Raw genomic sequence first — 12630 nt, forward strand, 5'->3', positions numbered from 1 at the left:
GAAAGTTATGTTTCGGACCATTTAAAAAAGAAAAATCGCGAAAGTCTTTATATTATTCTTTTTTTTTTGTTCCATGTTTATTAGCTCTATTTATTATTTTCTCATACCGTAAATGTGAAAGCAGCGATGAGCGGGAAATCTAAAAATGCATATTAAAGTTTCTCACATTTTTCTTTAATCGCGCAATTTACGAAAAAGCATGGTCTGAAGTTTCTGCATTTAAGAGATGGTTTACAAATTGAAAAATGTAGGTTAAAGGTCAACACGACAACGTAAAAACACAATGTTTCACGATATGTAAACGTAAAAGAACTTAACACCCTTTCTACCTAACGTCGGGTTGACCTTTATCGTACAACTATCGATTCGCAAGCCGCCCCTACCATTACCTTCGTGTTATAATTGTAACATTTCAACTTTACATCTTTTTAAATCGAAAACGATAAAGACAAATTATTTAATAGGCCATCAGCTGCATCAACTTAACTTTTAGTTCGTAGCATATAAAAGGAGGCCCGCGAGTTTTTTGTTTAAAATAAATCTGTTTAATGTATAAAATTAAAATCCCTTGGTTGCCCGACCTGAAAATCTTTCGTTTTGGAGGAAAAGCCTTTGAAGAATGCTTTTTCGTGTGTTATCAAGCGACATCGTGTGGTCATTCCGTATAAAACTATAATTTTCAGAACCGATTTTTTGTTTGCACAACGGTAAAATATTTTTACTGTGGAAAGTTTATCATTTCTTGAACATGATAGTTTAGTAGGCGACGTTTCGGGAGATCCTCCTCCCATCATCGGGCAAAGTAAAATGATGTTGAGCATGTATATATATAATTGCAGAGGATCAAAATTCATAAAAATTAACCAATCAGAAACGAGCTGATAATTACAGTAAATTACGGTAATTAACATTCTGGGACCTAGATGTAGGTAACTACTTCTTCTGTAGGGCTGGTAACCAAATCTCAGGAAGTTGATGCGAGATGCTTTTTATGTATTTTTTACGTTCTACACTGTTGATGGTTTCTTTAATCTTCCTGGCCGTTGTTCTGGATTCTCTGTCAACGATTTTCTTCTCATCCCAATTAAACTGATGACTTCTGCTCCAGCTGTGGTCCGCATTTTCGTTTTCTACATCCCTGTTTCTCACTGCGCGTTCTTGTACTCGTTGCTTAAACTTTGTTCTTGTACTCGTTGCTTAAACTTTCTTTTTGTTTCGCCTATACACACTGCATCACAATCTTTACACGGGATTTCGTAAACAACATTGCTTTGCTCTTCCAGGTTTATTTTGTCTTTTGGTTTAGACAAAGTGCTTCTTAGGGTGTCTTTAGAGGTAAGAATGCATTTGATCTTGTGTTGCCTTAAAACTCGACGAAGGATCTCGCTGGTACCTGGTACGAAGGGTAGGAATGCTGATGCGATAAATTCCTCTGATGTTTCCATGCTGTCTCCGTTGCATTTTCTCTTCATTTTATTTTCTACTTGCGGGACTTTATGACTGTATCCATTTGCGATTAATGCATTTCTTACACGTTGAATTTCTCCTTTCCTCTCCTGTTTGTCACTTACTACGCTGTTGGCACGATTCAGTAATGAAGATATGACACTTTCTTTGCAAGATTTCTGACAGTTTAATTCGAAGTTAAGGTACTGGTCAGTCTGTGTTGGTTTACGATACACTGAAACTGAAATGGAACCATTCTTACGTTTGACCAAAGTGTCCAGGAAAATACATGCTCAACATCATTTTACTTTGCCTGATGATGGGAGAAAGATCTCCCGAACGTCGCCTACTAAACTTTCATGTTCAAGAAATGATAAACTTTCCACAGTAATATGAAAACTGAACAAACAAACCGAAATAATATATTCGGTAACATATTTGTTCGGCAAAGTATCTAAACAAAAAGCGTAAACACAACTGAGTGTTTAAATAGCTTGGTTGGATAAAAAGTAAAGATTTGTGTCTTTAAGAGTTCCTTCTACACTTGTTATTACCTCCTCACTTTTTTAGAATTCTAAACTTTTTGACATTTTTTGATTAATTTTTTGAATTTTCTCAGCTATTTTTAGGCTTGAGTTACTCTCAAAGAAGTTAATTTTATACAAGAATATTGAAAAAAAAATCGTTACGACCAGATCCGAAATCCAACTCTCGCCTTTACTCTGAAATGTAAAAATAGTTCTAATTCACCTTGGCAACCTAAAATGTCTGAATCTCTTACATTTTCCTGACATATTGACTATATTTAAAAAACTCCTTACAGAGTGGAAAACCTGTAACTAACCGAGTTGCTAAATAGCCGGTCTATATTCCCTTAAGTCCGGTGTAAAAATAACAGAAAGGTTACCGGTAAGGATGAAAATTTAGATCTTTTTAAGGTGAATGTGCATAGCAAAAAATCGTGTTATAAATAACAGATAAAATGTAATAAAGTTTATTTGAACATGAAAATAAGTCCATTAAATCTTTCCACGCAACAAAACATATGTCCGTACAAAATCAATTAAATAACAACCCAGTTTTTTCAAGCCTATTTTAGAATGTGCAGAAATAACTCGTAGGCTTTCCTTACCAAAGTTTCACATAAAGTTAACTCAATGAGAAGAAATACTTTTCAATGAAAGATTTTCGCTCTATAACATTCACGCAACTTCTTCATCTATGGTGCGTTGCAATACGTGCCATAAACTCCTACCGCATATAAACTTTCAGGTATATAGCGAAAGGTTATGATTGAGAATGTTTCTATTCCTACAGGTCGCAGGAAGTCAAGAACAGTCGAAGCTTTATGTGAAACAGACCTAACTAGACTTAAGTATGGATAAATACAAAATTAATAAGAATCCATTGCTCAAAAAGTATAATAAAATAAAATATTTAAAAATAACCAAGATGATGAATTATACCACTACATCAACAACACTAAGGTCCAAATTTACCCTAATAAAATAACAACATGAACATGTTGGTAACAAAGTCAACAGAAGCGGGGAAATATAATCTACTACGCACTCTAAATAAATTACCACAGCATGGCTTATAATACTACTATAACCTATCACGTTTCTCTGCGAAAAAGTTCCTAAGAATATAAACCTGCAGTAAAGACATGGCCATAATAATCACACCCTGTCCAATAGACCAATACTGTACTCTTTCATTTAAATATTCAGCCATGTCTCTGGAGGTAGCTTCTCTTAATCGATGATGTGTTTGATAGTCTATGATAACTTTTAAGGACTCGTGTATTTGCACAGCAGATGATTCAATCATAGTTAGCGCTGTATGGTGGTTCCCTATTCCTGGTATCTGTGACGGCTCCTCGCCAGTTTGGAAATCAAAATAAACTGTTTTGTGCGTGACGGAAGAAAATTCGTTACTAAAGCAGAACGTGTATTCCCCTAAAAAAACATGAATAGCACTAAATTTTGAATGCTAATAAAAAACAATTTTTATTGATAACAACAATTGTTTTTCAGCATCAGGGAGATGTCATAATTTCGTATAATTAGTGAAACTTCTTGAGAACTAATAAATTCATAGACAACTATCCAAGTTCTTTCATATGAAATCAATTTGTTTTCAAGTGGGAGGTAGGCTTTAGATTAGCAGCATGATTTACATATAGATATTTAAACGAATTTAAAAATTACCTGATTACATCCTTAGTATGTTTGCTTGAACACAATACTTTTTTACAATAATTTATCTTAACGATGCTACTTTTTTTGTGTTTTTTAAACTACAAACTTAATTGTTATAAAGATGTTATCGGAACATGTTTTGTGTACAACACCTTTTAATCTCTTCTTATTTAGTTATTCTTCTACCTTATTCAAACCTGGCAGGTAAAAGAGACTGCAAAAATGTGGCTGTTATATTTTTGAACTACACATAGCAGACTTTGAACTTATGGAAGTGTTTGTAGCATACAAAAGAACTGTTAGAAACATCAACACCAAAAATTTCTCACCTGGTATTTTTGAATCAAATGTATGACTATCATATTGCTTCTTCTTTTCGTCATACAAAATCTCTCCATTTGGATTTTTCAGAACAACATCAACATCGTAATGCCCACCAGTCACAACCTAAGGCATATCAAAAATGAGATATTACAAGGCTACCCATCCAATGTTCTATTTTTAGGATTAATTTTACTGAGATATTCTAGTGGCAAGATCCAATTTCCAGCTTAGATTATTTCCCGAGACTTCTAGGTTTGGGAGCATTCGAAAATTATGTTCTCTTCCCTACACCCTATATTTGTTTTAATCAGTAAATTTTATAAACAGTTGATGAAGTGGAAATGTGGTTGGTCAATTTAGCTAAATGTAAATTATCACCATTTCGTTTTAGCGAGTTGTGTAACTTATTAATTATATATCTATCACACAAATTGTAATAAAGTTTAAGAACTCTATACCAGCAAAATTACGAAGTTTGTTTGTTATACCATTTACAGTGTGTCTTCCATTATGTTTCAAGTTAAAGTTATATGTGCAGAATTTTTTAGGAAACAAGGCTTGATTTCATACAAGTAAATTATTTTGTCTGTGCAGTTTTTATTAATAAACAAAGTAATGTGGACATAATTTCTGTGTTTTTCTACTTTAGATAAGTTCCCATAGACTTTAAGGATACAACATTGGTGCTGTATATACTAAAACCAAAAAAAAAATGTTTTTTTTGTTTTTTTTATATTGAGGCTCTTTCCACAAAAATTATTTATTTTGAAATGTCGAACTCCCAAGTCCCAGCATTTTTGTGGCATTTTCAGCAAGTCCTCATACCTGTCAGCAATGCTTGGTCGAATTTCCAACTTTCTTTTTTTTATAAACCCCTGGCAAGTTTCGATACATTTTTTTGGACAGCCATAATTGAGGGATCCCTCAACTGCACAGCATATATTTGTCAAAATGGCATCCCTTAGGCAGTGTAAGATATCAAAATCCATCAGGTTTGAAGTAATAATTTTGTACCATTCCACGTGTTCCAAATATGTCATTTCACAACAAAGACAATAGGAAAGAAGGCAAGTTCTTTTTGCAATTTGAAGTCCTGTTAATATCAGCAATTAGCAAAAAAACTCTTACAGGTTTCCTTTTTTCCCTATGTGAATTAAAGTATTGTAAGAGACAGCATTTCAGAAGGAATGTACCCGAAGGGAAAAAGAAAACTGTAACATTAATTTTAAATAAAATCTCATGCAATTGAAAAGTAGTGACCTTGCGTGAATAGAAATGATGAAATAAACACATAAATCAAAATTGAATTGAGTTCTTATAAAGAACAGCCAGTTAGGACAATACACTGCATGGATATCTGTTAAGCCGTGCCTAAACAGAATCATTATGCAAACAATGGCTTTGTTGGGTCAGGTTTAGTAAGAATGTGAAAAGATTTCCTTCTGGGTTATTTGAGAGCATTTCACAGGTAAACAATTTCCCCAGCATTATAAAACATTATAAAAAGCTATATGAACTTTGCAAAAATACCTTGATTTTGATTGACCTGATGGTAACAAGGTCTGGCTGCAATATAAATAATACTTTATATGCAAAATAGGAAAAATCAACAAATGGATTTCATAACTGAAAAATTGTGCTGGTATCCCCTATTCATAATATTCTGAAGATGGTGACGGCTTGATGATGGAAAGATGTTGCTCTGTTGAAAAGTTTGTAAGCTCCAAGAGCCCTTGGAATATCATTTGCAGTAAAAGAGGTTGCCGAAACAAAACTCGCCATTCTCCCCGTTGAGGGAGGGTTCAGACTAGAATTTTTGAAAGCATGCTACAAATTTACAGTACGATTATAAAAAAAAGCAGTTAATAGCAGCAGCAATAGCAGCAGTAATAATAATAATAATAATAATAATAAATATTTAAAGTGGCTAGCCCAGAAAATCACAAAAACCTATAGTTAGTGGATTGTTTCCACTGGGGGCCACTAGAACAAAAAAGAAACAAAAAATGATAAACCTTAGACTGCCTCAGCTCAATCAAACATAGTAACATTTATAATCTGTGAAAATTGAAAAGAAAAAGAATAAAAAACAAAAATTAAAAAATTAAAAAGTGATCTCCATTAGAATTTGCCAAATACATTAGAGATGGAAGTCTTAAACGAAAGCAGACTTCCATCACAGGTCACTTGGTCTGGAAGATTATTCCACACTTTTGCAGCTCTAAGGGAAGGCTTTTTTGCCAAATTCCGTGTTGACCAAGGGAAGTGTGAACCTGTTTTTTGAAGCTCCTCTTGTTTGATGATTATGACAGTTTTTTGTCAAAAGGAATTTTGAGCGCATGTAATCAGGAGCAATGTGATTCATGGCTTTGAAAACTAATATGGCATCGTTTTTAATGAGTAAATTATTCATTGAATATTCGCTCTCTTTCCCAAGAAAGGTACGGACACATTTTAATCGTTTTTCTAGTTTTCCCAATCTACCTTGGGTGGCACAAGCCCATGCCGAGGAGCAGTAGTTGAAATATGGCATGACAAGTGCATTAATTAAAAGGTTTTTTGTGTGAGGTGTTAAACAGGATGCAATGGTTCTAATTTTAGAATATTTAATTAGTATTTTTCTATTTATGTCATTAATGTGCTTTTCCCATTGCATTTTTTGATCAAATGTTACCCCAAGATATTTAACTTTTTCGCTCCTCTTCAAAGGAATACCCATATAGTTGATAGTTTTGTTCTCAACTTTTTTTAACTGGCTGTGGTTGCCGAAAAAGATTGTTTCAGTTTTGTCCGTATTAATAGTCATTTTGTTATTATTCAGCCAGAGGTCGACTTGCGAAAGTTCTAACTCGACCTGGGAGACAAGGGTATCCAAGTTTTTATGAGACAAAATAATTATTGTATCATCCGCATATAGATGGTGGTAGTTTGAATTGATGACAGATTTTAAGTCATCAATATACAAAAGAAAGAGCAGGGGCCCCAACACAGATCCCTGTGGCACCCCAAAAGCGTCTTCATGAAGCAGATCTGATCCTGTGTCGTTTACAAGAGTCAGCTGCATTCGGTCCGTTAAGTAGGACTCGAACCAGTCAAAGGCAGCATCTCTGATGCCAAAACACCATAGTTTTTTTAACAAAATTTTATGATCAACAGTGTCAAAAGCTTTTTTAAGGTCAATGAGCACAGCACAAACAAAGTTATGTTGGTCGAGCTCAGTAAGAATAAAATCAGAGACATCGACTACTGCAGTTTCTGTGGAAAAGAGTTTTCGAAATCCGGACTGTCTGTCATTCAGGAAGTTGTGCTCAGAAATAAAATGAGACATTTGCTCATGCACTAACTTTTCAAAAATTTTCATAGGAATTGGCAAAATGGAGATAGGCCGATAATTAGTAGGATCTGTTTTATTGCCACTTTTAAAAATAGGCGAGACCCTTTTAGTCTTCCAACATCATCTTCCACATCAAAGTTTGGAGACACTGAACTTGTCATGGTGGGCGGCGACTTTAATGGTCATGTTGGGAAGTCATCTGAAGGTTATAGAGGTGTGCTTGGAGGCTATGGATTTTGGAGCAGAAATAAGGAAGGGGAGAGATTGCTTGAGTTTGGAAGGGCAACGGACATGCTGGTTTGCAACACATCATTCAGTAAGAAACAGAGTAGGCTGATAACATATGAGTCAGGTGGTTGTAAGACACAGATAGATTACTTCCTGGTTAGAAAGTCAGACAAGAAAGTGGTGAAGGACGTGAAAGTTATATCGGGGGAAGAGTGTGTTTCCCAGCATAGGTTGCTGGCTTGTGATATTATCTTGAAGAGTGTTAAAGAAGCCAAGGAAAAGTACAGGCCCCGTCAAAAAGTCTGGAAGCTGCAGGAAGAGATTGTAGCAAGACAATTTAGTGCAAAAGTTCAGCAGTTAGCCCACAATGGTCAATGTGATAGTGACAATGTTGAAAGTACTTGGACTACTTTAAAGAATTGTCTTCTAGAAGCTTCTGATGATACCTTTGGGTGGACGAAAGGACCAGCTAGACATAGACAGACCTGGTGGTGAAATAATGAGGTTAACCAGTGTATAAAGGAAAAGAGGAAACATTGGAAAGAGTGGAAGTCAGGTGGTGGTAAAAATATTTACTTAGAAGCTAAGCGTCGTGCTCATACAGCAGTGTATAAGGCAAAATCAGAAGCAGAGAGAAACAGATTTGCCGATGTGTTAAGAAGGGAAGACAAGCGCAATGAGGCATTCAAGATAGCAAAGCAAATGAAGAAGACTAATCAAGATGTTGTAGGTGAGAAGTGTATACGTAATGATGAAGGTGTTTTGGCTAGCACAGAGGAGGAGAAAAGGGTAGCTTGGAAGAATCATTATCAGAGGTTGCTTAACACTCAGTTTGATTGGGACGAGGATAATTTGTCTGATGATGATGTTGTAGAAGGGCCAGCTATGCAGATCAAGACAGAATGGGTAGTGGAGGCTATTAGGAAATTGAAGATTGGCAAAGCTGCAGGACTATCAGGTATTGTTGCAGGGATGGTAAAAGCATCTGGATATATTGGAGTTGAGCTTATTACAACTCTTGCTAACCAGATTATAAAGGATGGTGCTTTTCCGAGTGAGTGGCAGTCAAGTGTAATAGTGAATTGTTTCAAGGGCAAGGGTTATGTATTAGAAAGGGGTAACTATAGAGGTTTGAAGTTGGTTGATCAAGTAATGAAAGTTATTGAAAGAGTGATTGATAAGTTACTTAGAGAAAGAATTGATATAGATAAGATGCAATTTGGTTTTGTTCCAGGGTGTGGCACTACAGATGCAATATTTTTACTCAGACAGCTTCAGGAAAAGTATTTAGGAAAGAGAAAGAATCTCTATTTTGCCTTTGTAAATTTAGAGAAAGCTTTTGATAGAGTGCCACGTAAAGTTATTTGGTGGGCTATGAGAAAATTAGGTGTGAATGTACAATGGTACAGTCTATGTACAGCAATGCTAGAAGTCCTGTCAGGATTAACGATTCACTTAGTGATGAATTTAGTGTAAATGTTGGTGTACATCAGGGTTCTGTACTTAGTCCTTTGTTGTTTGTTCTAGTCTTAGAAGCGCTGTCGATGGAGTTCAGAACAGGTTGTCCGTGGGAGTTGTTGTATGCAGAAGATTTGGTTCTCATAGCAGAGTCGATGGAAGAATTAGTTGAAAAGTTTGAGAAGTGGAAGAAAGGACTAGAAGAGAAAGGACTAAGGGTGAACACAGCAAAGTCTAAAGTCATGATTAGTAGCATTGCAGCCAAGTGTGACCTTGTAGTTGGAAAGTGGCCTTGTGGAGTTTGCAGGAAAGGGGTTGGTAGTAACTAAATTTTTTGTCAGACTTGCAAGCATTGGGTACATAAGAAGTGCAGTTGTATTAGTGGAAGGTTAAGAGCTGACATTCAGTTTGTATGCAAGCGTTGCAAAGGTGAGATTATAGAGAATAAAGTATTTCCAGCTTTAATGATGTACCACAGTGGCTTGTTAGAGATAGTTGAGAACTTCTGTTACTTAGGTGATTGGGCAGTGAAGAGGGTGTTGGAAGAAGTGTTACTTGAAGGATAGGTTCTGCTTGGAAAAAGTTCAGAGAGTTACTTCCTTTGTTGACTAGCAGAGTCCTGTCAATTGAGGTAAAAGGTAGGTTGTATGAAGTATGTGTAAGAAGTGTTATGTTGTACGGTAGTGAGACATGGGCAGTGAAGCAGGAGGATCTTGACCGTTTAGAAAGTTCCAGGGGCAAAGCCCAGAGGCAGACCTAGAAAGACTTGGCAGGAGGTTATAAGGACAGACTTGATACAGAGGAAGTTGAGTTTAGATCTAACACAGTCTAGATCAGATTGGAAGAGGGTCATTAATATACCCCGTCCAACCCATGCTAGCATGGAAAACAGACGTTAAGCCGAGAATGATGACGATGATTTGAAGCATGCTTAATAATGTGAAGGCATTTTTGCTTTATTAAAATACCTTTCAAATTTATGTTTACTTGCCTTAAACATGCTTTGAATAAAGCTTTAGCTGCTACAAGTACATGAAACAATAGAAAAAATATGCACAAATATTTAAGTATTAAAAGTGAGCAAGGATTTTGATGAAAGTGAATGGGTATTATGAAAGTGATAGTTCGTTTGTATGTGAGAAAAATAAAAACACGAACATGAGTGGAAATCAAAATATTCACAAAGGATACCAAGCATATGTAGATTATTATAGATCTGCATTTGGAATTGGTGCTGCACCTGTACCCACATTTTCCGAATGGTTGTTTCAAAATCAGATGTACAATACAGCTTTATTCTAGTGTGAACCCGCCATATTGTGTAGTTTAAGGTGAGTTTTTGCTCTTTTAGCTTTACTTTACTTCAGATGCTTTAAGTTCTTGTTTAATCAAAGCTTCTTTTGTGAAATTTTGACAGTGAAAAGTACGAGGGTGCCGATAAGCGGCATACGCCGTAAAAATTGCAGGAGTTTTAGGGTGAGTTCGAATAAAAATCGAGTATTCGCGGGAAAAAACCCGCATAGGCCCGAACATAAACACAAAAACACTTAAACACTCAATCCACCACAAATGATTCAAAAAACTATAAAAATCAAAATACACTTACTATGTGGTTGTGAAGTTCTTAAAAGAACTGTTTTTGATGGTTTTGATATTTACTTGATAAATAAGTTATATATATATATAAACTTTATTAACTCCTTTCTCTTCAAGCACCTTCTTCTAACTGTCGTCCGCATGGTATGTTTACAAGGAATTGCATTTTGGGAATGGTTGGGCAAGTTCGGGAAAGTGCGAGATGTTTTAGAGGACAACAGCCAATTTAATTTGACAAGTCGCCCAAACTCACCTTTATATTTGCGGCCATTTGCGACTTATTGGCACCCTTTTTGAAAAGTTTGTGTTTTCCCTTGAATGAAAGTGGTACCACATGTCCGACAGGGAGTAAAAAAACATTGCTTTTATAGTTTATTTCACCAGTAGTACCTATAAACACATGGAGTTAATGTCCTGGATATATGATATTTTTTGGGGTCATGGTGTGAAAGGAATAAATTCTTCTTCCTCCTGGAGGCTAAAAAAACAGGAAGGCTGTTGCTTTGTTTTTGACTGTACTATACAGGTACCTTTTTCGCACCTATTTTAACAGGAGCTATTCCAGATCAGGGTTTGTTCTGGATGCCAGCTTAGTTATCAGGCAGATGTCATCAATATTTGGTGTTGGGGAACAGTTTGAAAAGTTAGAATGACAAATATCATTCTTGATTTGTCTTCCATAGCTAGCTAGCTACATAACTAGGTATTTTTTACCGTTATTATAATTGCGCCTAATTATTTAAGAAATTAGCCTGTTTTCATAGCTAACAACTAACCTGAAATTCCAATGTACATTTGGTTTCATTCATGATTCGTTCATAAAAACATTCTTTTGCATTATCCTCTAGCTCAAAAGTCAGTTCAACAGAAAATGATGGGTCAGTTACAAATAAAATAGCAATGGATATCCCAAGAAAATGGATAAAATCCATATTATAGTCTTTCCAGAACAGAAAATGCACAAGTTAGTGTCTGAGCCTTGATTCGCTGTGCGTAGCTAGCTGTTTTCGATTCTCCAGAAATATACTCACAGTGAGGACGCCATTAATTTAAAGCGTAAATCGCCGTGGACAACTGCACAGTGTAACATGACCCAAAATGACACAGTAAACGTTTATGGTAAGTGTGAATTTTAAAAGCGTTGCAAAAAGACGTGGCAGCAAAGAAAAACAAGTTGTAAATTTTCATGACCTGGTTAAAATTAAAAGGACAGTAATTAGGAATAATACAGAAGTAATTTGATTTTATAGAGGATTTCTTATTCCATATGAAGGTTAGCAATTTTAGAATGGCTAAAGAAATCTATCCCTTTTCTTTTTCCCCATGTGTTTTCTTTCGTTTGTTGCGCTGGAATCCGAAAATTTGCACGACAACTCGCTCCGTTTTCGTACTTTGAAACACATCAGAAAATAAAGAAGCCACTCGTATGGTCACACTGAATCTGGTCCTATCCTATTGTCAAGACGTCACGTCACAACCACACTTCCCGGCCTCACAAACGTTAGGAATGACATCCAGAAATGTATCTTGTTTTGTTAAATAGATTACGCAGTACTGAGCACGCGACTTTTTTTAATTCCAAAAAGATTGCTTTACCGCTTTAAAATTATTTAAACCTCAATATAAACACAGTTAACTATATAATTCATAAAATCATGCAGCAAAGTTAGAGTGAAATCATATGATTACGGGGTAAACTCGAGCCACTTTTTTTCTGAGGGTGAAATGGAATTTTATTGCTTTTCGTTGTGTTGGGGGAATATATCGTGCCCAAATTTTTCTTCTGTCCTATTAATGCACGTGCAATTAAAAATACAGAGCGGGTTCTTAGCAATGGTATGTCAATAGGAATGTCAAATAATCGTATGAGATTTCCAAAACAAAACTGTGGTTAAATTCTTACACAAAAGCATATTTTCTACAATAAGAAACATTACATCATAAAATATTTTTTAATTTCTGTGTCAAGGATGTCTCGATGATAACATATGATCAAAATACAACTGTGTCACTAATCACAAAAAAATGTGAGAAGCGGAA

The 12630-nt window shown here is 35.5% G+C and overlaps 1 protein-coding gene across 1 annotated transcript; it reads right to left on the reverse strand.

Annotated features, from left to right (window-relative positions):
• Positions 1 to 2424: 2424 nt before the first annotated feature.
• LOC130657715 (transmembrane emp24 domain-containing protein 7-like) lies at positions 2425 to 11830 on the reverse strand. Its single transcript, XM_057460726.1, has 3 exons — positions 11367 to 11830; positions 3980 to 4097; positions 2425 to 3407 (listed from the first exon to the last, which is right to left on the reverse strand). Exons 1-3 carry the CDS (start codon positions 11520 to 11522, stop codon positions 3055 to 3057), a joined length of 627 nt encoding a protein of 208 aa, XP_057316709.1. The 5' UTR covers positions 11523 to 11830; the 3' UTR covers positions 2425 to 3054.
• Between the last annotated feature and the right edge of the window lie 800 nt (positions 11831 to 12630).

This window comes from Hydractinia symbiolongicarpus, chromosome 9, assembly GCF_029227915.1.
Source record: "Hydractinia symbiolongicarpus strain clone_291-10 chromosome 9, HSymV2.1, whole genome shotgun sequence".
Taxonomy (NCBI): domain Eukaryota; kingdom Metazoa; phylum Cnidaria; class Hydrozoa; order Anthoathecata; family Hydractiniidae; genus Hydractinia; species Hydractinia symbiolongicarpus.